Genomic DNA, 26,223 nt, shown 5'->3' with positions numbered 1-26,223 from the left:
AAAAGAATAGAGTAAACCTTAAGAAATTTTATTTTCGTGATTAATAATTATTTTTCAAAATAGACTTTAAAACATAAATGTTTAATTTCTTTATTTTTCAACTTATTTTTAAATTTTTATTCGGACCTTATCATATACATAAACATATAATAAGGCCCAATATTCGAATTAAAATTTTGTTGTTTATTTATAAATATTTTATGTGGAAGAAATACATTTCATTTATGAGTGATTGAAATAAAGATTTTGTTATCATTTAATTTATTTCAATATCTCTATAGTTAAAAAAAAATATATATATATATCAAGGACTTTACTCCGCTTAGATACCTTATAATCATTTTGAGGGTCCAGCACAAAATTATTTTCAGATCTCCACGTCTAGCTGAATTTTGAAATATTTCAGCATTCTTTCATACACTCGTAGATATCGAACTTGCGTAAATATCATTCTTAGACTTGTTAGAAAATCGGATTCGATGGCAATAAATCGGAATTCCATTCGACATCGAGCAACGTGCCTTTCAATAACGAAGCTTAATGAAGCGAGTCTTCGTTTTACTGTTAATCCGATTTACACACGCGGCGCGGAAGTTTCGCCATGATTTAAGACTCCCGCAAGGGATCTCCGGGTTAACGAGAATGTGTAAACAAGCCGCAATCCCGCGTGAAACGCCATTTCCGGTTATCTCGGCCGCGACGCTCGCGTGTGGCATGCTGCCCACCGTGGGGTGTTCTAATGAATGGAAGAAATTGCTACGGTCCGAAAGGGGATGTGTACACACGGACGAATCGATTAATCACGGTACGTCTAGCGATATCGTACGAAGCTTCGCCCCCGGTAAGTGCGTTTCAACCTTTACCTCTTCGTTGAACGATATAGACAAAATGGAGAATTTTTCAATGGAAATCGATTGAATTCAACATAACAATGAATTGACAAATAATTTATTAAAGCTTTCATTTTGTAATTATCGCGACAATGATAAGTTTTGGCTAACTAGTAACATTGCAATTTATGCCTGTCCAGTTTGACGTTAATTTTGAGAACGCAATCAGCAGTCTCCTATCGTATTCATTTGGATATTATAAAAACATTATCCGGTTATGCTTTCCTTTATATTTTCACTCGTCATTTGCGTTCGCGAGCATTTCATCTTGCCGCGGACGTCACTGGAATAATCACCGACGAGCGTGAGTTACATTCGCTCGAATTTCATCCCCGCGACTTCAAATTTTTCCCTCGTTTGTACAGTTAACGAAACGTCGCGCCTGTCGTTGGTCGGAAAAAAAATATGCGGACGAGAATAATGCCCGGGAACACGGGCACGGAGCGTGCGTTAAAATTGCAGGATCCATTTACTAATTTACGATCCGGCGGGCCGATTACCGCAAAGAACGTACAGCGCATGATGAATGGAGAAAATATTCATTCGCGCGAGCGAAAGTGGAAAAAATTTCCACGTGGATAACATGAATTTATATTGACTTGTATTCGGGAGAAATCTCTGACCCGAAACTGCGGAATGACTTAATCCGAGATCTTCCCGCTGATACGATTTATCTTTTCATTATATGCCAAAATTAACGAGAACCAACTGATATATCTTTAACTTCGTTTGTTCGACTAGTTCGCGAGATCGCTACCTAGTTATCCGAAAAACAATTCATCTGCACGTCCAGAGTATTTTATTCAATAATTTCTTTTTTGAAAAGTTAATTCTCATCTTTTTCAGTTTGTCTTGTTTTTCACTCATTAAGAGCGCGCAAAAAGTTTAAAATTATAAAGCCAAAGTTTTCGACACCGCTTTTCTGTTAGCGCATTCTGAAAAATTAACGCTTCTAGACCGACGTTATCCCGGATGATGAAAAAAATCGTTATTACGAGGATTAATCGAAGGTAGCAGCGCCACGATAAGGAGGGTGTGATGAGTTTTAATAATCGAGTCATAAATAACAAATATCATTAGTTTCTTTTAAAAGGAAAGGATGCTTAATAATCGATAAATAAATTATTAGTGACATCGATGGTGCTAGAGAGTGTTCCTATAATGAAATTTGTCGAAATTTATTTTTCGAGTCATGCCGATATATCGCGAGTTCCACAATGCGCGTTCGCGTAGCCGGTTTTAAGAAATTAGACGAGTCCATTTGCGGCAACGACGCTGATACTTTGAACGCTCTTCTAATTTGATTGGGCCGTAATCAGGCTCGTGAGTGGTTACAGACCGTGGGACGGGGAGGGGAGGGGGAGGGGCTGAAGTAAATGAAGTTTAGTTACGAACGGCCGCACCTGCAGCGGCAACCCTCGAATCGCGCGTTTCCGGCTTAAGCCACGAGCCCTCGAGGGGCGCTTTGCGGTGCTAGAATTCCACGTTCGAAAACAAAGAAGCGCTTGTCTCTGTTTGAGCGCGCGAAACGCTCCGGAGCTGGCTCAGCCGGGGGATGCTCTTAACGATCAATTAGTCGGGCGTAGCCTCGGCTCGCATTCAGGCTTTAGACAAGCACGAAATAATGTCTTTATATTATCGGAACGAATATCGAGACAGTTGATTTTTTTTTACAATTAACCGAAATAGGAGCAGTCGGAGCCTCTCAGATTCTATTAGAGTTTGAGAAAAAAGTTTGCTTATTGAGATTCACTAATTTTTGAAGAATTTCATTTTGAGATGTGCAACTTGAAATTTATCGAATCAAAAGGTTCTAATTTCTTGATTATCCTAGAGATTTCTTCCGAGATGTGAGTTGACGCAAAAATTCAAGTACTCCACCATTAAAATTAAGGGCACCAAAAGTATTACTACGTGTCGTGTACGTGCAACGAATAAGAAAGACGGACGTAACTGCGAGAGAATTTATTAATTAATATAAAGCTAATTACTGAAGTTGATGCACGCAAAGTTACCGTTCCGAGGCGGAACTTTTCCCCGGTCGAGAAAAGACTTTCAATTTATTCCCGCCGCTTAGCGTTAACGGCTCGACGAATCGGGAAGATTTTCTAAAAAGTTTAGGGAGATAAATGAATCCAATCTGATGAGTATTAAAAGAGCGGTATGAGAGAGAAAGAGAGAAAGGAAGAGTAATGTATCGCCGCGACCAGACGGCCGGCGAATGCCCTCTACCACGACGCGTCTTTTAATTTAATTCTTAGTCCACGAAGCAAACAAAGTTTCGCCACTGTCTGAGAAATTCCAAGCATCTCATCTTCGCGAGCCTGCACGAGGCGAGCCACTTCTATTCGTTCACCTGTGTATGTGAGAAAGTTCGGGAAAGAAGGGGGAGAGAGGAAGCATTATCCTGAAAAGCGGTAGCTGGGAATATTGTTCGCCGCCATTACTGCAAAAATAAAATTGAAAAATAGTTGTTTTTTTTGCCTATCAGCGCTTTTAAAGCGTCCGTCAGTGATGCATAAACGGCATTTATACGAATAAAATATGCAGTCGAGAGCGCGCGCAATCAATCCTGCTGCCGGTCCATCATCCCCGCTCTACACGATGATCGGCGTTACTCGCCATTAATCACAGTTATCGGCGAGAGATCAAAATTTCATATTTTTTAATTCCGATCGATTGATCGCTAATTGCCGGATCTGCGATACGGCCACTCGCGTAAATAAATCGGGCCGGTCCGTTTCCGATGCTAAATACGGTACCACCGCTAAATATTCGCGCAGTTATTTTATTACCCTCCGATAAAGCGCCCGAATAAAAATCTAATTAAACTCAGCGCGCCCGGAGTGCTTTTATCCGGAGGTCGATAATCGTATCTCTCGCATCATGAAACGTTCGTGAAATAATGGCAAATATGTTTCGTGCCTTTGGATAGGTTACGTGGCGAATCGCAAATCGGCATCAAACGATTCGAGGGCGAATCTGGATCCTCGCGTTGTCAAACACAGATGTGTCTTTCCGTCATGACGAACGATGTATGCTTCAAATTAGCTGCGAATAAGACTGCGATTTTCAATAATACTCAAATTATGAGCTACGGCGAAATACGATTAACCCACATTGAAATATCGATTTCTTTTTCTCTCTCTTTTCCTTTTCAAGTATTAAACGTAAAATTCACGTAATAAACGTATCGCTATTATTTGAGTGTGCGTATTACTTAAATTGTTACTCTCATTATATTCAATAACGGCAATACAGTTTTAACTTAAACGTCATTCGAATCAATTATCAATAGACGAACCAGCAGCATTAAAAAGAAAAAAAAAAAACTTTTGTTCTTGCAGAAATAAATTCGCAATTTATTACTTTAATCGGATGCAGTACTATTTTAAATTTATCAATTTATAGATAGGCTAGTAAGAAAAAAATGATCTAATTAAAAATATTTGATTTAACCTCCTAATAGCGAGTAAATTTGGAAGCAATATATTTAGGTATCGCTAAACGTGAAATCGTTTCTTATCAAATAATGTAATTTCATACGCGCAAATTCGCTCCAGCGACACCGGATACTGACGACAGTGTTCTCAAGCGAGAGGCAACCCTCCGGACAACCGAAGCAGAGATAGACAGATCGAGGGGGCACCCTTCGATCAACAATTGTCCGGCCTGGTCGCGTGCACGAAACATCGACGAAATAATATCGTTTCCGCATATATATATAGATGCCCATCGGTCGCGCACACTCACGAATGCATGGAATTGCTCAACGGCCTGTCGTCTCGTTTCGTCTCGTCTCCCTCTTTCTCTCTCATCCCTTCTGTCTTTCTCTCTGGTCGGCACGCCTCGTTTACGCGGGAAATCCGATATTTTCCGACATGGTATTTGGCGCTCAAATGATGCGCGCGCCAAGTTATCGACGTCGATTCGTCTCTTTGTACCTAACTGGCCGTCAGCTACACCGGCCACGGGGGCCGGAGCCCCCGCCGTAATTGGAAAGTGTCTTTTTGTTCTTCGGCTCGATTTATCCCCCCCTCACTCCCCCCCCAGCAAAGTTTGTAACCCACCTCCCCTATCTATATACCTCGCCCACTCCTTCTTCGCTGCGCGGCCGGCACCCCCGCGGTGGGGTGCCGCACTTAATTTAAACACTATCGACGCATTCCTACGTACAGCAAATCCGAGAAAACCGAAAAAGTGTTCCGCCCCGATTTATCGTGCTCGCTCCCTGTGATTGCACATTCACGTTAAAAGCGCCGTTTAAACTGGAGCTAGAGTCGAAGAGGACTATTCCAATATAGATCCGATGCGCGGCGCACTAACGCGCGGTAAACCCGCTAGAAGAACTATCTGCGAAAAGCGCCTAAAAATTCGGTTGGAATTGTTACGATTGTTCCCGCAAATCTCCCTGTATTCGATCACGATTGACGAGATTCAAAAGAGAGAGAAAGAGAGAGAAATGGAGGGAGCTGATATTCTATCACTTATATCGATATTCTGAAAATGCGATTTGGCAGAGGATGAAAATCGACGACGAGGGTTTGGTACGGACAAATCTGCTTCTTCCCGCCCGGACGGCGCGGGAAAGGGAGAATTACATATTTTTATTATTCTATGAGTAACCTCGTCGATTCGTTCTCGACAAACGAAGTGAAGTCGCGTAATGTGAAGAGTTTGGGATGGGCCGCGATGAAAGAAGAGCCCAATAGAGTTATCCGCGTCTAGACGAATCTCGTTACGAGGAGAAGGAGCGGGAGGAGCAGCCGGTCGACGATCTACGATATGTTAAGAGGCGCGTTACCGCACAATGCGTTACACAATACGATCGGCACGCTGAGGTGGCCGTACATTCAATATGTGGGGGCGTCGAGGCTCCTTTCTTTTGTCAAGAGATGCAGATTCGCGCGAAGGACGCCAAGGTCCGAACCATCGTCCATCGTCGGCGTCGTTTGAACGGCGTACATTATATGTGTTTGCATATATATATATATATATATATATATATATATATATATATATGCGGCGGCTTGTCTTCCAAAGGAATATTGAATTAAGCGTTTCCCGGGAAAATCGACTGTGTGGGTTACCATGGAAACCATAGCCGGCCCCGTGTTTCGCTTCTCAACCCGGCGCGCGGCCGCATTCTCGCACGGATTCGACGTCGCTCGAATCGGAACCGGATCGCCGCATCGCATCGGACTGACCGACGTTTCATCAAACATTCCGGTATACGGGTTTCGCGGATTTTTTGGGCCGGTAATCGCGCGCGCGCTGCCGCCGCCGCGCCGCTGTGCTTTGCTCACCGCGAACCTCGCGAAATCCGAGGGATCGAAATATAGTCCGAAGCCGATCCGGATCCCGACGCGGCGGAGAACGGTGTCGCTCTGATTTATTATCGTAATTATCTCCCGTTTCACGAACGGAGTGTCTCCGAAAGATGGTAATGAAGGAGGAAACGACACTTTTGGATGTTTTATTTTAGCTGCAGGTTTCGCTATCCCGTCTGCCATTATACTTTTCGTTTCGAGCGCGAGATTTTTTTCTTTTTCTTTTTCTTTTTTTTTCTTTTTTTTGGCACGCCTAATGCACGTCGTACGCTAATATCTCGAGTAGCAGAGAACGCAGGATCGATAGCTTGCAGAGTGACTTGCTAGATTAAGCTCGTTACTCGGTATCGCGAATTATATTCTTGCTGGGCGCTTGCGAACTATCAAGGATCAATACCGTCCGCGCGCATAGTTCAATCCTAATGCAACTTGCCAGAAGTTTCCGGGAGAATCAAACATAAAGCCCGTACACCGATACCACGGGAGAGTGAGACGGAGTGAGTGAGGGGGGAGAGAAAGGGAGAGAGGACGTGAGAGGGCAGGGGCGCCCAGCGTTAATCCGACCATAGAAACTCGAATCTGCCACTCGATATGGAATAAAGCGCGCGCTTTTGTCTCCCGCTTCTCGGCATCGTTCGTATAAACGTCGCGCCGTTTTGAGACTCGACATCAACAATCGGTTACCCTTCTACCGTCCGTCATCCGGACGAGTGGCTGAATATTCGACTGTCAAACTGAGTTACCGAACTACACCCGACAGTTTTTTAATCAGGTGGGGCGGGCACGGGGCGGGCGAAGGAAAATCCGCGGAGAATTGCAATTTTTCATTGATCTTTACGTTCAACGCGCCGCCGGTGTCGAGTTCTCGTCGTTGACTATGCGTTGTATGTAACATGCGCGATATCTAATATCTATATATAACAAAAAGTCTAGACACTCTCCTAGATATCTTCGATGCACCGTTCCGTTCTCCAAAAAGTCAACGATACCGATAAAAGCATTTTTCAGTGCTATTTTATCAATAATATTTCTCTAGATGTTTCTTACACTCTGCACGATTGCAGTTTTCAAGATTTTCCACGTAATTTATTAATTATTAAATATTTTATTCTCATCTTTGATAACTTGATAAAAATAAGTATCAGTTTAAAATTTCCTATATTTTATCTACTTTAATTCATAAATTCATATTTAAAAAAAAATCTATACGATGTAGCAGACTCACAGATATGATTTAGACGACTGATTGCTTAAGTCATATCCTTTGCAGCACGTTGAAACCGAATTTATAATAATTTGTAATTGATTAAAGGTTAAATGTTGTAGTAATAGGTGAAACATCAAGCTATAATTTTCAACGTTTATTTATGTACCAAATGAGCAATATAAAAAAATAATTTAAACGGTAAGCATTGGACAACTCTTCCCTAATCTTTTTAGACGATCAAGGTTCTGCAGTTTCGTACTTTTATTTTTATCGACACCACCGATATCTGTTTTATGACATAGCTCCAGAGTACTTCAAGCCGTTCGAGGCACTTCATTTTTCGCGCCTGTTCGCGATATCGAGTCCTCGGGTAAGGTATGGTTGTGGATCATGGCGGTCGTCGTGGCCAGGAAAGCCCACTGGATTCACTTCCGCCGATCGCCCCTCGCTCACCGGAAACCGGAAAGCCGCGAGAGGAAGAAGTTTCTCATTCCGGGGGAAAGGATAGGTTTACTGAGCTCGCGAGGACCCGTGCCTGAGAGACCCGCCGAGAGCGAAGGAGAAGGAGAAGAGAAAGAGAGAGAGAGAGAGAGAGAGAGCAAGGAGAACGAGGGAGAGTCGATTTTCACGGAATTCACGAAGCGATCGCGAGTCCGGGCACGCGTGGGTTTGCGCGGTGCGCGGCGCATTGCCAATAAAGTTTCGTGGGTTAACGCGGCGCAGGTACGCTCGATCTACTAAGGCCGATAACTCGATTCCCCATCGATCTCGGGAGCGTGAGAGAGAGAAATAGAGAGAGAGAGAAAAGAAAAGAGGAGGAGAGAGAGAGAGAAAGAGAGAGTATGGAGAGACACGGTGTCGTTTTCCGCAGAGGGAGTCCGGGCTTCGTCGGGACACGCTTTCGCGGGATTCAATTTGCCATTCTCCCTCGGATCCACCCGCGTTTTCTCTCTCTCTCTCTCTCTTTCAGCACGCCCCTCCCCCTCTCGTCGACGATGCGGCGTCTTTGGGAAGAAGGAACGTCGCGAATGCGGTTACATGCACCGGTTAGAAGCGCTCATGGGTGCGAGCCGATAAATAGCGCGGCGGCGTTATCGGAGAATAGGACCCGCCGCGCTGCAAAACGGGGCTAACCGAGTTCACCCTCCACCCCTTTCTCCATCCCCGTTCGGAGTTCACCGCGAAATGGAATTACGAGTTGCGCGATCCGCGTGCACGACGTACGCGATCGCGAGCGACGCGAAAATATCGGAAGAGCTGTCGAAGCGCGAGAGCGTTCTGCTCAAACAGACCGCTCGGAAACACGAGTGGCTCGAGTAACACGACGGGCTGTGTTCGCTGCCCTCGTACAAGACATTTCAGCGTGTGCATACATTTACGTGATAAAGAATATTTCGATTAAATGATTTCTAATGTGACTCGAATTTTTCTAAATTTTTCTCTCCCAATTTGCATTGTTAATTACCGCTGCTAGAAGTGGTGCTAGACGTGCAGACATCGTTATTTCATCCACAGGCAGGAGGCGGATAACAGTTATCTCTGATAAATCATCGTGATTCCTGCGATTGGCGTCCTTCCAAGACGAACGAGTGTTTGCGAAGAACAAAGAACGTGACGTTGTTCTCGCCCGGGCTCTTAGATGCGTTCGATCGGAGGGTGGCAGTTTGCCGTTTGTAAATGTTCGCAGGAAAGAGGGAGAAGAGGAGGAGGAAGAGAAGGCGGAGGGTTGGTGGCGGCGCGTCGTTAAGTCCGTCCAGAGAGTGGCAAGTCGAGACGGATGGTGAGAATGCAAGTTTACGCGACACCACGGGGTTCCGGCGGCGGGGGATCTTAAGCCGGGCTTCACGAATCACATATTTTGCAGGGGGCTGCGGGGGTGGCAACGGTTGGCTTTTGTGCGAAGCAGAATCGCGCTTGCCGCCGCTGTCGCCGTCGCCGCCAACCACCGCCACCACCAGCATCGCCGCAGTGAATAGGATTTTCGTCGACAATACCACGACGACTACGAGACGGGGCGAAACTCGATATCGCCTCGCGAAGTCACCGCGGCAGAATTTCCGCGAAGAATACGTAGCGGCTGGATCGCCCGTTCTCCCTCTTTCTCTCTACTTTTTTTTTTCTATTTCGCGCTGTCGCAAGCACGTATGTTTATGACGCGCGAATTGAACACGAGGCGAGGTCTGCGTCCTGTGCAATAATTAACTCAGTAGGCCTATTTTACCATAAATCTACGTAATAACACCGTAACGATATCGAACCTCATTAAGAGTAGGCCTACAGGATAAAAGACTTAACGCGCAACATCCAAGTATATGATTTGCATTGCATAAGGAAGATCGAAGCTCGTTGGCACAAGTTAGCATTGCGTTTCGTATTTACAATGAAAGAAAGTTGATATGATAAGTTTATCGCAAAATATCTCTCTTATTACATAATTATTATAATATACTGTTCACAAAATATTATTTAACTCAAACAAGTATTACAATAAAAAAAATAAAAAATGTGATTTAAGCGGAGGCACATAAATTTTCGAGCTTTTCAAAACTTTATATTACTTTACTGCAGTCAAAATAAAATTTCTGTTACTATAAATGTTGCATAATAACAGCAATTGCTATAATAAAATAGTTGAAATCAAACATACGCACATGTTCTTTTTTTTTAAGAGAACGTTTAATATTTCTATATATTAAAGCAAGATATATTTAAAATAGTACATAAATGTTTTTCTATAACAGCATTTTGCTATTCGATCGTCACAAAATAACTATAAAAAAAATACAATCTTTACCAAAATATTTTCGATCTTTCTTTTTATTTCTATTACGTTTCCATTAATTTAATATGGAGTTTGTTGTATGGACAACTTATAATGTGATATACATCAATTTACCCCGCTATCGGAGTTAGCTGGCTACAAGGTAGTATGCTTGTATTTTGTTTATTATATAAAGAAACTGTACCATATACAGATAGTCTGTTCGAAAATGGGTTTGGTTATTACTAATGCAGTTGGCAGAAACAGAAATTACTGGCGTTGCGTTTTGCTTTTTCCACTAGTGAAACCAGTAGACAATCTTAAATAGTCCGAAACATAAAGATTTTCAGATTTAAAATTGCGGACATTTCAACGTTACCGCAAACTTGTATAAACATTTTGTAACTTCTATACAATATTACAATATTTCAATGTAAGGTTTATGCAATGTTTTTTAATCTTTTAATGCTGGATTATGATCCTCCACTTTTTATAACAAATATTATATTAATAATTAATATTATTAAAATATAGATTTATTAATTTTAAACTCTACCCCTTCTTCCCTTTGTTCTTTTCTTCGTCTTAATCTTTTTTCGTATTTAAAAATTCCCATGCAAAAAGATCTCTAAAAGTTGTTGCAGTAGTCTTGCGTAGCGAGAAAGACTCCGCATTACATGCACACCGTCTCTGTTAAATGCCCCCCTCGGGTTGTTGACCACGCACAGTCCCGTAAGATAGGCCACACGCCGCGCGCTGTCTGGGCCGGTCTCCCCACTCTCCACGGTCATTCAACTTGCCCGAGGCGCACGTGCGCCGAGAAGAGTGGGGAGGCGGCCTAGACAGCGCGCACGTGCACCGTGTGCGGTCAACGACCCCAGTGAGGAGGCATTAATCGGCATGCATGCGCGCCTTTGGAAAAGCGGAGTCTCTCTCGCTGCGCGAGACTACTGCGACGACTTTTAGAGAGATCTTGCCTCGCACCGCATTAAACCCTCATAACTGATTTGCACGATTAGGTAATTAAAAAATTAAAAATTAAATAAAAAAGTTAAATAATAAATTTTAACTTAACTCAGTTAATTTTAAATGATTTAATTTTTAACTTTAACTAGTTATTTTTGAAACACATAAACTTTAATTTATTAACTTTTTATCAAAGTTAAAAATTTATTTGTACAAAAAAGGTTATAAAAAAAATTTTTTTAAAGAAAAAACAAAAAAAGAAAGCAAGAGTTTAAAATGAAGAATAAAAGCAAAAAAAATAGGAGAGCGAATATACACAAAAAAATAATATGCACTTTTAATAACTACTGAATTAAGTGTAATATTTTGAAATTTTAATATATAATAGAAATAAAAATTTATTTAATAAAATTTTTTTTTCTGTTTTTCAGAAAAAATCACATGTAATAGACGGATAGATATTATAAAACGTTGGATATAAAAAGGAAAAGAAATAAAATAATAAAAAAATTTTTATTTAAATATTTTAATAATATTAATCATTAATATAACATTTGTTATAAAAAGTGAAAAATCATAACTCAGCATTGAAAGATTAAAAAACATTGCATAAACCTTACATTAAAACATTGTAATATTGTATGGAAGTTACAAAAGATTTCTACAATGTTACTACAAGCTTGCCGTAACGTTAAAATGTTTGCAATTTTAAACCTGGAAATCTTTATGACGTTTCGGACTATTTGATATCATCTACTGGTTTTATTGGTGGAAGAAACAAAACGCAACGCTAGTAATTTTCACTTTTGTCAACTGGATTATTTTTACTTGTAATAACCAAACTTATTTTCGAACAGAGGGAGGATAGTTCCCGGCATAAAAATGTAGAGAAAGGTTCTCTCTTACATATTAGTACAGTTTAATCATGATAATTAATTATCTAAAATATCGAATGTTGAAAACTGTTCCAACGAGCCCGTGCCTCCTTCACCTCTCTGCTCACATTTCTCTTTCATACACGCTCGCATGCGCAATCTGCACTGACGTTCCTACCAAACGATATAATTTTCATCGTTTCGATTCACTCTTCGTTTCTGCGAGGATTGTCGACGATACCGAATACGAAACTAATACTCTAATTCTTAATATACACAAGAGGCATCTCGCTCCTTATTCCACTCGGCGAATTCGAAAATGACGTTTTCGGAAACTGTTCTAGCGCGGTTCTACGGCAGTCAATAGACGCAAGACAATACCGAGAAGCATAATCCGGGAATGGCTCCTGCATTTTGACGCCGGATACGCGTAGGAGGAGGACGACGAGATCGCGCGCGACATTATTACGCCCGCCTTTATTGCGGACCTCCCGACCCCTCTTTCTCGTCTCTGTCTCTCCCCCTTATTTGTCTCTCTTCCCCATACACGCGCGCGTCCCGGTAACGATATTGACGCCAATCTTGCCTCGCTAACCTCCTTGTTATCCCCACAGATTACACTTAAGACCGTCTCTGTTATAACGTTACGCGCCCGCGTATCGCACTCGCGATACACGGCTCCCACGCGTAGCCAGTAATGCGTCAGCATACGGCGTCGTAATATCTTATCGTTCGCGGATAATCAGTAGCTTATTACTTTAGTCAGTTAAAGCATTCCGTATTCCGCCATCCGTACTCCGGAAGTCCGGATTTCAAATGCCGATTTTTGTCGTTGATCAGCGACGCGCGCTCTCGTCCGATACAGTTCCCCTCATGAATACGCCTGGGACCTAAACCGAATCTGTGAATCGAGTTTGGTGAAAAAGAGCTCGCATGCGCCAAGAATGCCTTACGTACCTCTCCCCTTGTCCGAAATCAGTCGAGCCACCTTGCTGATGCGGAGATCGACGGGCACCAGGGAGTTCTCAGTGCCCCTCAAAAAACGCTCGCACTCCTCCTTCATTCGCTGAAGCTCCCGCCTGTAATAACAATTAAAAAGATACACATATATATTTATATATAAATGTACGGGCACGGAAATTGCTGCAGAGAGGGGTCATTTCGCTGGCGCACACATCTCTGCCGCTGCCCCGTTTGTTTTATTCCGATGTCGCTCGTTAACCGAGCTTAAACGAGCCTCTCCGCCCGGGTCTATTGTAATTAGCGAAACATTTGCAAGTCATTTACAACGGAAGGGTGGAAAGGTGGGCGCGGGCGTGGGCGCGCGAAACCGTTATGAATATTCCACGTATGTCCCGGTCGCGCGCGCCGTGGGTGGTAGCGCGATATGTACTTCCGGAATAAACACTCGCGAGGCCGACGAGAGCTTCAAATTACTATCTTCTCGAGTTTCACGAAGTAGACGCAAATACTACGGAGTTTCGCGACTGTCAGATATACTACTTCGGTATATACGCATACACATTCGGAGGTAACCTATAGGATAGAATGTTTGACGTGACGTACCACTATTGATACAAAGATCGCGTATATATACGCGTACATAAGCAAAGATCGATACAGAGAGGAAAGGGCGGGGGGGGGAGAGAATGGGAGAGACAGAGACTTGAGAGATACGTATGTACGTAGTAATATTCATAATTGAAAAGCTTCACGGAGAAACATTGCGAATTTATCGGACGGAACGTTTTATCGGAAAAACGCTGCCGCATATAGCTCGAAAATGATAATTTTGAATACATCTGGACAACGACGATATCTTAATGAGATGTAACAGCGATATTAAAAATTTGCATTATCGCGAAAACACGCGGTGAGTAAATTTTATGTTTAATTTTTAATCAAGCGTACTCGTTAAGGTACGAGTTTCTGACGGACAAAAATTATTGTTGGGGGAGGGAAAAGCGATTGTATCGAGCGCGAGAAATTATTTTGTCGGGTATTAAGTATGGGTTTTGACGGACGAGAATTATTGTTAGAGGAAAGCCGCGCGCATCCCCCTTGTCGCTGCGGTCCGCGAAACTGCAACTTCCCGCTACGTGTACGTAAATTTCTCGCAAGCCGAAGGAAGCAACGGCATAAATCGTGGCGGAAGCGTGCGGTTTCGCAACAGAAACAAAAGGAGAGGAGGGAGAAAAAAAAAGGAGGAGAACGCGGGCGGCGCGCGGCGTGGCAAAGAGAAAGTCAGTTGGAAATTACAATATTCATTTCGATAAAAGGGAGCGCGGTGCGCGATCGTACATACGCTATTCTCTGTGTTCGAGGGTAATTTATTATCTCGATGCCCGGAGAATTATCCCGCTTTTGCGCCGCGGACTCTTTCACTGCGGACAGCATGTCCGGCTGCAATAAATACTCCTGTGATAACGACCGGCGCAAAATACGCCAATGATTCAACCAATTAAGACCTGACATTACTGATAATTAGCGAAATCGTTATTTCGCGATAATTTGATTTAGGAAGCTCGCGAAAATATCGGAGGAAAACACTGACAATGATATCAAGTCGAGTGGAGTAATCAAAGTCGTTACGCGAATCGGACAACATAATTCGCAATAATAAAATTAACTGCTATTATAACATCATTAAAGAGTAAATATTCGCGTAATACTCGCTCGATATACGCAAAATTTAAAACCGGTAGTTGTCAATTTTACTATTGGAAATTCATTACGCTCCATCCATCCCGCTCCAGTTCTTGCGTGCTCCCCATTAGAAACTTCTCTTTCTCCTCTATTTGTCTCTTCTAAAATTCAACTCTCATTCATACAAAAAGAGTCTTTTAAAACATTTAGACACGTTCAAAGTTTTTAAATATAGGAGATGCGAATGCGCGAGAGATTACACATTGAAATATATGCGGCAAACGCGCAAGTGAAAATAATATCGATCAACAAAGCTCGATGTAAGAGAAAGAGAGAGAGAGAGAGAGAGAGAGAGAGAGAGAGAAAGAGAGACGCGATTTAACCGATCATGAAAGGGTTATTCTATTATTTTGGATTTTTGTTGTAAAACTATTTTGCGGGACAAGTTGATACAGGATCGCGCTGACGAATGGGCACCGGAGGGTGCTGTTCGCGTGGAGCGCCCACGGGCGGATCTGGTATCAAATATTATCCATTATTAAACACTACAGAGCCCGGGCGCGTGTAGCAGCGTGCGTCCGTCAATTTTTCAATATTTTTCTGGCTTCGAGCGCCAAAGCGCTCCGAACGGGCGTCACTCATCCCCCGTGCCGCATAGCGGTGTATCGGTATAAATTCGCACGTTACCTTTGATACACAACGCGATGCGATATCATTTATCCGCCCGTGCGGATTTTCCGTTGTTACAACGCGTAAGTTCCTAAGGATATCATTTTTAGCCACTAATTATCAGTACAAACCTCGATAACATTTCAATATTATCGTACACAAAAGGAACGACTTTTTTGTTCAAGTATCTAAAAATTATTTTCTAAATCTGAATCAATGAAATCTTATTCTGATTTATAGTGCTACACTTGTAACTGTAATCATCTGTGATTTCGATTAAGAGGTGGATATTCTCATTGAGATTGGAATCAGGGTATTATCAGAGAAAGATGGTGCATGTACGCACTGATTGATATAGATATAAATATAGAAACTAAACTATTCACTACCTTTCGGTGGATGACATACTAATCCTGATTTAGAAAGTAGATAAAGATCTGAAAATCATTTTATTACACTTTATGTAGGATGCTAAAGTACGATCTAACAAAATTATTTTCAGATCTGCAACCAAATTTTGGATATACTTCAGTAAACCGTTCTTTCCATGTAAATTTCTGCGGACAGGCTTGCAGAATTTAATTAAAATGAAATTGTATCAGCAATGAGATATCGCTATTTTATTTGCACTCCCTCTAAAGCCTGATTTCTTCCTGAAAATCTCTGGATTTTCAAAAGACCTGAGCTTGAAACGTTCTACCTTGTGTTATCTCAAGCTACGATCTCCTTACGGAAAACCGTCGAAACGGCAGATCGGAGTGCATCCCGATCTTCTTGGGCTCGTTTCAGCGCGCGGCAAAGTAATACGCCGATATTTCGGCGTACCTATTTCAGAGAAAGAGAGGTAAGGCAGAATTTTTCTACGCCCGCGCCGGTGAGAGAGAGAAAAGGACGCGCGTACGTTTCGCGTTTTATGCGGCCGCCGCAAAATCGATCGTCGACGATCGAATCCCGCGACGGAGGAAACAGCGTACCTCTGTTTTTCCTACAAATTGAATTCGGTCCACGTTAAATATTATCGGTTATTAAAAGCAACGTCGTGTGTGCGCACATACGTATGCATGTGTGCGATCTGTCGATATTTTTCTGCTCCATGAACACTCTTTGAAAATTTCTCTCTTTTTATCCTCCATCTCTTCTCCCTCCTTTCTTCCCTCTCTCTTTCTCTCACTTTGGTCTCTTCATCGTCTCCCACCTCCCTGTCCTGCTTTGCCTGGGTTAATTCCGCGGGTTACTCGGTAGGGAAGGTCGGCAGTGTCGGTTTCCAGATCATAGCCACGCAATATATAGATCCGGAGCGACATATCGATCGACATGGACGAGAGCGGAATAATAATTTGCACTGTTATTGCGAACCCATCCGGGGCGAAATCAAACCGGGCCGGCGCGTTCGTGCTCTTGTTCCCCCTTTTCCTGCGTCCCTATGTCCTGGTGTTTGGTCTCTCTCTCTCTCTCTCTGGCTCTCTTCAGCTCTTCTTGTTCATTACCTCCACCCTTCTCCACTCTCTATCTTTCTCTCTTTCTTCCATCCGTTCTTTTGAAGGTAGAGTAAATGCTTTTATTGATTCCCTCCACTCTTTTTCCATTCCATTTTTTTGCATCGTCCTCCACACGTACACACGTTAGGCACACGCTTTGTTCGGCGGATGAGTGGAACAGCTACGAATATGCGAATGACAAGTGGCAATCGATTGGAACTCATCGTCTCCTCGGCGGCGCCCAGCTCGTCGACGCTCCCAAAGACGCTTCGCGTCGATAGAAAAATACTCCCGACATGTACTTGCCTCACCGTAATGGCTTCATCACCGTAGACGTAATGGCATTCTCGAGACAGTGGCAAGTGACAGACAATCCCGCATAATCTCATTCGACATATTTGATTTCGCTTAACGTTCCGATCAAACTACGAACTTTTTTCGGCTTTTCGTGTAAAGAAATAACAAATAAATCTTTAAATACTGTTTTACTGTTATTCCATTATATTCATTATGATTTTTATTTGTAATATTCGTTATATAATTCATTTCTTCCGCATTCGCGTAAAAGTGATTTCGTTTCATCGGCGAAGGATTAATAAATAATTAATAAATTTCGCAAATAACTCCGTACATAACTTCGACGTTATTCTTGAGAGACTTGTCAGACGAGTAGGGACGGTTAGCAGAACTGCGAGCGAGGTGAGCAATCCTGGCCGACGTCAGAAAAGCACGGGGGAAAGTATGGTTTACTTCAAAAACTTTTTACCGATAGCATAGCCAGCGGGCACTTTAAATAATCCTTCTGCACGCGGATATTAAATTTCTTACCGTGACTCGCGGTAAGCCAGTAGTGGGTAGTTCGTTTAAGCGGTACACTTTGTCCGCAAGACCAGATTGCTGGGCATTACATATAAATACATGTATATACATATTCTGTGTGTGTGTGTGTGTGTGTGTGTGTATCTTGTGGTCCTATGGCCATTTAAACTCTAATCGCAAGTTCCGTCAAGAAGCCCTTAAGGCTAATTGAGATGACTTTTTCACGGAGGCGTTATTTTACGCTCTGAAAGACGCGACGGCTCTCGATATCGAGCGTATCGATCGCGTTTGAGATTAGTTTCGTCGTAGCTTTTGAGAAAAAGAAAAGAGTAATGGATAAGTAACAAGTTGCAAAGTGTTGCAGACGAAGGGAAGCAAAGGGGAAATTTTTATTTAAAAAATTGAGCGCGCGAGTGTAAAGATGAGAATTCGTCTAATTAAAAAACGAGTAAGCGACGTCTGTTTGAACGGACTTTCGATTGGCTCCGTCTCGTACGAGTTTCGTCATTAGCGGATTTATGGAGCGTTTCTCGAAGGCCTCCACGCGGGACGTATTGAATATTAACGGACGCTCTAGTAAAAATTCTCAAAGTTGGCAAAGTGACTTTACGTTGTCGCTCGTCGACTTCGGGTACGCACAGGACGTCAAAAACGTTCGCTGCCTGCAAATAACGACAGAGCTTTGAATTTTAATGTACCCCGGCGATGTTGCGACATCGTCACGCATCCGAAGAGCATAGTATTCTCGTAAGATTAATCGTGACGGCGCCGATAACGCCGCCTTTCCCTCTTATCATATAATTAAATGTCACCGGAAATAAAAGGAGTTTTTTTTTTCATATTATCATTTCTTGTGGCCGGTACTCAAACAATTAATTACTATCAGCTTGGATTAAATTATATTTTTTCATATTTACGGTTTAAAGCAACAGTGTTAATTAAGGGTCAATTAATTGAGATATCCGTTAATTAGTCGGTTTATCAGAAAAATGCGAGCGGTTAAATGATAATTAAGCAATAAAATATAAAATTCTATATTCCCTAAAGTATCTCCATTTGTATGGAGTGCACGACGAGAATTGTATGAACGCGAAGTATAAACGCAAGGAAAGTGATCCCTCATGAAAAAATATGAGGCAAAATTGCGGAATAAAATATTTTCATAAGAAGCCGTGTCTCCGTGGAAGACCGGCTACAAGCTGCCATGTATACGTTCATTTAGGTAAGTGAGATACGCCAGTCGTGTCGCGGAGAGTCGGGAAAAGGGGGGGATTGAACTATCTTTCTGAAAATATTTTACGTAGCTATATATGGGTAATGTACACGGGACTGGCATTGTAATTGAGGTTGCAAGGGACACGTCGTTCATCCACCACGCGTATTCGGCGCTTTATGTGGGCGTCTGATTATAAAGCGTATTTATCTGATACGCAGAACGTATTCATCTCCCATGTATACTCGAGATAAGATGAGAACTGGATACGTCGGTCGCGCAATGGAAACGTAAGTTCAATGCTGAAATGCTCTTGAAATACGAAGAGATATCTCTGGTATCCTTTGTTCTATTTAGATAACTATATAGAACTGATGAACCAGAAATGACGGTCTAAAATTGGAAATACGCGAAAATACATCTCTAATATCAGATCAGCTAATAAAAGCTAATAAAAGTATCTGATTACTCATCTTGAGCTCTAATAATAGCAAGAGTACACAAAAAAAAGTATCAAACATCAGTATCAAATTAAAACTAATATATTCAATTTAACATTCATTATTTCATATATAAATAAAAAATATTGAATAAAACAATGATAACATTGCTTATATGTAATTTAATCTTCTTCAAAAAATTTAATAATCTTAAATTTCATCAAAATATTATATTTTTATTTTAATATCATAATCTAAAGAGCACAATATCGTTTTGACAATAGTAGTGAAAAATTATAGTCCTTGGTTTAAAGATGTTATTTTTTTCTATCCAATATTTTTTCTTTCAACTCATAATATTAATAAATATCGAATATATTTTTCTTGATGAGACTATACAAAATTTCTTCACATAAGCAAATAATGTCTGTTTAAGGTTATATAATATTTTAGTATTTAACAAAATATCGCGAAAATAAAGATATTCTGAAAACAAGAATGTTCCTTTTTTCTGTGTAGGAATTTAGATACTTATAAAAGCAATAGCGTTGTATAAATTCCTTTTGCAGAGGAAGATTGAATATTCCATTAAATCACAGATTTTAAAATACTGTAGAAAATCGAGTTGGATACCCTCGCAAAAGTTGGATTAGGCGCGTTATTTTCGTTATTACCTTCCTTCGACATTTCAAAGATATATCGCCTGAGCGTACCAGTTTTGTTTTTTTGTGAGACATCCTGTATAGTCGCTGAATCGGTACAAATCGCTCTTTGAGAGGACTCTCAGAGAAAATTATTTGCGTCGAATCGCTCGATGCCTCCCCTACGGTATCGATGTCGAAACGCAGCCCGCAAAAATAATCCAGCCCGAGGCAGGTAACGTTTATACGAGCGCGACGTTTCTCTTTCCAGCGTTACGCTCGGACAGAAATATGGTCGATCCGGCAGCTATTTTCTCTGTGGTCCGGCTGCAGCCGGCAAACAGAGAGTTGCGGGGCCGCAACCTTCCTGGATTTTCTCCCCGCTCTTTGCGATCGCAGCGTGCCGATGCGGCACGAAGATCTTCGAAATGCAGGCGGGCGCGCGCCATTAATTACGGCGTATCCAATTATTCTTCGTTACGCGGATGATATATCGGCCAACCGATCCCCCATTTTGTTATATCGCGCGTCGAAGTTCCGACGCGCGCGCATCCACTGGACGATACACGTTACGCTGCGGGAATATAATCTCTTCTCCATAACAATTATATAACAATGCTAATGCCATAACAATGGGCGCGATAACGAGGAACAACCTCGCGCGGAATATCGCTCGACGCATTCTCGCGTACACGGGGGGGAGGGAGGGGGAGTGTCATATGCTGCGCGAGAAGACTCACAAAATAGACATGAAACGTTGATACAGTAGCTGGTATCGATAAAACAGAAAACAAGAAAAAATCTTGCATTTTTTGTCCAGTTTTTTTTCTCTTTAAAAAAAGCAGTCTCTTTCTCTCTCTAAATCATTCCAATGCGATCCTGTAAAGGAAATGACGCTTTTCATGAGTTTCACGTTATTATTCGATATTATTACGTTTCTGTACGCCCTATGTACTAGACGTAAATCGAACCTACGTCACCGTGAACTTGTTAATTGCGGACTACTGTCTGATCAACAGACGGCATAATGCCAAGTCATTTGGATGCGGTAAGGGCGCTAGACAGTAGTCTAACCGCGTAGGCAACGTCGAAACAAGATCACTTCACAGCCGTGACTAAGCAGAGTCGGGGGTTACGTCGATTACTTCATTAATTAGCCTGGCCAAAGGTATTCTCGGTTTCTCTCTCTCTCTATCTCTCTCTTTCTTTGCTCTCGGACTCGCATCGACGGCTAATCCACTCTTGCGGGACTGCGCCGACACCCGCAGAGTTTCCGCTTTTTGCCGGAAAACGCGACGCGTCATCTTACTTGCCACAAGGGGATCTTCTTGTCGGGTCGTGCCTTGGGAAATGTTTTGCAGCGTCCGCCGTATAATCGATTTTCCGTAGTCGTCCACTCTCTGATGCGTTCAGCCTGACGTATGTGCGGCTTTTCCGATGTAAAATTGCACCTTTAGTTAACGTAAGATTCATGCTTTATTTCCGCTTCTTTTGGAAAAGTTTTGCGGATGACAAATCACTATTTACACAAGAAATGAGAAAAAATACCACATTTTTCGGTCGCAACGAATCTTGGTGCTTAATCATCTAGGTGGCCGCGTCTTTAAAAAAGTCTTAAAAAAGCGTCTTAAAAAAGCGCGTTATTAAAAAAAATTTTCTTTGACTGATTTTACTCAAAAATGTCTTGTAAGTGACAAATCTATTGATATCTCATTTCTTTTTTCAATTTCTAACTTCTTTAGTAATATATTCAATGATCAATGCTACGTACACTTCTATTTTCAATCTTCGAGAGTAATTAAACTGCATAGATTTTCCCAATTTTATTGATACGCGAAAAGAACAATTTTGCTGAAATACACATCTGAAAATAATTACCATGAACCATTTTAAAAAATTGTATCGGATGTTTAACTTGTTAGATTGTCAAAAATGTTTGCAGTAACATTATTAGGCTTAAGCGTACATAATTATTTTGATGGCACATAAAATTATTTTTTAATCTGTATCTACTTGTAGCTGAACTTTTAAATGTTGCAGTAAAATTATTCTAAAAATTTAAGTACACACAGATCTGAAAATAATTTTGTTGGAATAGCTACGAAGGATGCTTAAGCATCACGAACAATGCTGCAAAAAGTTTTGACATTCTAACAACCAGCTTGAGCGTTCCAATTATTTTAATGGTCTAACAAACTTATTTTCAGATCTGTAACCAGTTAAATTTCTAGATACTTTAGGAAAACTGTTCATCTCGCGTAAGCACTACTATTCTCTACTATTTTACATGTACCTTCGGACGTGTTTCTTAAATTGTATAAAATACCTGTAACATTATTGCCCATAAGTAACGTATTCAACAGAATATACGAGCAAGTCAGTAAACGATGATTTAACGCCTCGTTCTTTCGATTGCGAAGCTTATCCCCAGATAGATAAAGATCGCCATTGTCGACCGATCTCTCCGCGACACGAATCGCGATTCGCAAGTTCCGAGACATCCAACGGATTTAAAGCTTTTGTGGAGGGATTAAAGGTTACCCAGGGGTTAAGGGTCGAACGATAGAGCCAAGTGCTACCCTCGTTGCATTAATTCAACACGGCTACCTCGGATATCGTGAGCCGTGCGGTATAACAGTGTGATGCCGTATACGAGCATTATTTTATTTCGTAATACTCAGACGATAAATCTAGAAATGCGTTTTTACGCTTTAACCGCTCGCTTAATAAATTGTATCCTCGTAACGGTGATGAGAGAGAATCTTTCCGTCATTTCGAGCACGAAAGCGTTCCTCGAGCTTCTCTCCTCTCGGCCCCACTCGCCCTCTCTTTATTTCGATAATTAAATCTCTCTTCTGCATTGTCTACGATCAAAGCTCTCAGCCTGTTTCGTCCGTCGGAGGAATAATAAAACCGGAGCACTTTTAATTTATATAATTTACAAAAAGTCAAAATAAGAGATTAGTTCTCTTGGATAGAAGTACGACGTTCACATGGATGATTATCGTCGTTTCGGAAAAATCGCGAAACGACGTTGCGTATGCATCGACTCTTGCAGAGATATCTTTAGCAATAAACTTCTCTAAAAGTATTAATTGCATACAGATATGCAAATAAATTTGAGCCATTCTCTTTAATCTTTTTCCACATTGAAAAACTGGACTAGCCGCACAAAAAATGAGACGTTACTTTCTGAGAACGCCAGCATACATTTTTCAAGTTAAAAATATCAGATAAAATTACGTGATAATAAATTACGTCACGTTTGACACGAGCGGCGGACGAAATTTATCGCTCGTACATCATGCGAAACATTGCTCCAAGTTTTCCCGCGTGCATGTTTATCCCGATAATCGCGTCGCGTCGTCCTATGTCGCTTATCCCCCCCGAAAGCTGCCGCAATCTGGATCAAAGCCGTTGCAGGAACGTGCAGGCCGGCTCGAGGAGCAATCCTTCTTGCCGAACTGACGGGCAAACGTACGAGATTTCCTCGCCTGGCTGTTCTTCTATCCCAATCGTGTTCAACATCCGTCTCTTTTTTCGCCGGGAGAGCGGGAGAGCGGGAGAGCGGGAACGAAAGCGCGCGCGCTTCGGTCAGGATATCCCCGGGAAAAAAGCTGGGTTCGTTGCGACCGATGGCTCGTATCTACGATTTATCCGCGGATTGCCTCCGCGGAAATCGGGCCAGATCTAATTTCGCGCGCGCGACCCCGACGAGGAAGCACTATCTCTCGCTGATGGCTCGATCTCGTATCTCGCCGATCTCTATCCTTCTCCCCCTCGGCTCGCCGAGTACGCATTCCGGCCGGCGCATTTCTCGGCCATTAAGTGTCGGAAAACAGAATTACGAGGTCTGGGAATATTTTTCAAGTACTCGCGACGACGCTCTTTCAACGACTTTATCTCAGCTGGCGATCGCGTTAACTTACTCCGCACATTAATCTGATCTTCCTCGAAATTTATCGTTCATTTTGATATCCCAATATCGAATGATCGCGATAATGACGAAGACGGCGTGAATGTCACTCTAGCAATTGCGCAAGGATCATTTTCTTGTTCATCAAAAATCATTTTAAAAGGTTCCCGTGTTCGACAGGGAAATATTCCGCCGCTGAGCATTTGTATCTTCGATGGGGAAAGATAAATTGTCTTACGCATCGCTTTGCTCGATTTAAATTCAGCACGGTGCATTCCGTCCGTGAGGAGCTCCCTTTTTTCGCTTTAACTTCAGCTCTCCTTCCCGCAATTCTTAACTATGACGTTCGAATAAAAACGCGAGACACGAAAATGGCTATAAAATGGAATTTGATGCGGAACCGTGGAAGGAACTCCACCCTTCTCTTCTCTCTCTCTCTCTCTCTCCCCCTTTGTTTTCGCGAAATATCCCCCCCTCCCTCTACCCCTTGCAATTACACTCGCGCAAAATACGCTGACTATTATTCCGTGATAAAGCAAACGTGTTTTCTCGAGTGTCATCCCGCGAACATTATTTCGCAACGCGGCGTCCTTTCCCTCTGCAAAATATCATTTGTTTTGTTTGCGAAAGCATTCGCAAAAATCTGCGTATTTCACGCTGGAGAGAGAAAAAGAGAGGGTGAGAGAAGGTGAGAGAGAGAGAGAGAGAGAGAGAGAGAGCGCATCGTTTTACAACCAGATCCAGGGAGTTCTCAGCGGGAAAAGTCCGATAATTTCTGTCGTTATAACACGCGTTTTCCCTGCACACACACACATACATATGCGCGCATCATGTTATTCATACAAATTTTTAGAACGATCGTAAAACACGTAATCGCTGAAAATGATAATATCCACCGCCGTGCTCGTTACGCGTACATTTGCGCCTCGAGTTTCTAATGATTCGCCCGCGTTTGAGAATTCCGCGTGACGCTCATCGATAATTGTAGCAATTATAATTAGAACATCCCCCTCCCCTCCCCCTCGACCATTCTCCTCTTCCCCCGAATATAACGCCGTTTGTGGCACGGGACGGATAACGGGTGGCGCGGGCCGAATAAAATCCATTTTGCGTAATCCGTCATGTCCGCATTTATCCGTCATTAATTCAGCTGCGATTTTAATTGACAGAACAGCTACTACGCCCGCTCGCCCGCGGCTTGCACAGTGTTTATATTATCGATTTTGCAGTACGTCCACCGACCACCGACCAAGCGATGAGCGCGGCTCACTCGCGTCTACTCGCGATTGATGCAATGATAACTATGTCTGTCTGCGTCGATAAACCGGAGAATGCGGATCGTTAAAGCGAGATTGTACACGAAATTTCTGAAAATTCAGGTAACATCAGAGTGTAATACAATCACGACGAAACAATACGCGAACAATTTAAATTCTCATTTCAAAGTTTAGTTGTGTAATAAAATTTTTGCAAACCTTGCAGAATTATTTTTTTTTTAATAATCCCCACAGAATGTTTGGCTTTTCAATTTTTTTTTTGCTAAAATTACTTTTATATACATCCACGTCTGTTTTACAAGCATGTTATTTTAATTTAATAAATTTATTTTTTTCTGCTATTTATAAATTTTTTCATTAAAAGATCGCGCAAGAATACAAAGAAATTTTTTAAAAATGTTAAAAACAAATTTTTATTAAATGCCCGCCTACACCTATAGATCCTTTTTCGAAAATTTAACAGATTCTTTTTGTAATAACGGTATTATGACACATACTGTTAATTCAGTTGATCGAACGCAGAGCAAATTACCTCCGTTATTATATCGTCCTGAGGGATTTTATAACATTTTCCTCCGATGCATAATGGCGGTTTAATCAGCATCAGTATCAAACATATGTCACGTAGTGGGTAGTCCACACACTTGATCGAAACGATTGGTCAGTCATCCCGTATTCCTTTCGATTTGGAAAGTAAGGTAATGAGTTGGAAGATCGCCCGTGTTTGTTACAGGAAACATTCATTTTTCAAATTTGGTCCGGTTTCACTAAATAAATGATGGATCGCGCGAGTCTCATTCAGTTTCCCCTTTCCCTTTCTCTCTTTACCAGGAATTCCGGATTTTTTTAGCAAAATAAAAGTGCAGATGAAATGTGTCATGTGTCCCATGCGTCATGCAAACTTCGTACATACGTTAACCTTTCTGCATCGCAAAAGCGATAGTTAAAGTATCGGGAACAAATGTACGATGACGAGGATAATTTTAGGTTCCTTTTGGCGCGATCTCCGCGCGCTCATTTCTATCTCCCGAAGCGGATCGGCAATTATCTTTGTCGAAACGTCGAGCGAACGGTGCACCGGGATTTCTCTGTCGC

At 42.0% G+C, this 26,223-nt stretch overlaps 1 protein-coding gene across 17 annotated transcripts in view; it reads right to left on the bottom strand.

Moving 5' to 3' along the window:
* LOC105194313 (SET and MYND domain-containing protein 4) overlaps window positions 1-26,223 on the bottom strand; it is a 123,185-nt gene that overhangs the window by 9,366 nt on the left and 87,596 nt on the right. For all 17 annotated transcript variants that reach the window (XR_003268794.2, XM_039458090.1, XM_039458087.1 and 14 more), the window contains one exon: window positions 12,987-13,108. Coding sequence is in view for 16 of the 17 variants with exons in the window: in XM_039458090.1 (XP_039314024.1) it covers window positions 12,987-13,108 (122 nt within the window). In the remaining variant the exon portion in view is untranslated. The remainder of the gene's footprint in view (window positions 1-12,986; window positions 13,109-26,223) is intronic.

The sequence above is a fragment of the Solenopsis invicta genome, chromosome 15 (genome assembly GCF_016802725.1).
Source record: "Solenopsis invicta isolate M01_SB chromosome 15, UNIL_Sinv_3.0, whole genome shotgun sequence".
Classification (NCBI taxonomy): domain Eukaryota; kingdom Metazoa; phylum Arthropoda; class Insecta; order Hymenoptera; family Formicidae; genus Solenopsis; species Solenopsis invicta.
The sequence above is the reverse complement of the archived record's forward strand: the minus strand, read 5'-3'. Positions and strand labels throughout refer to the sequence as shown.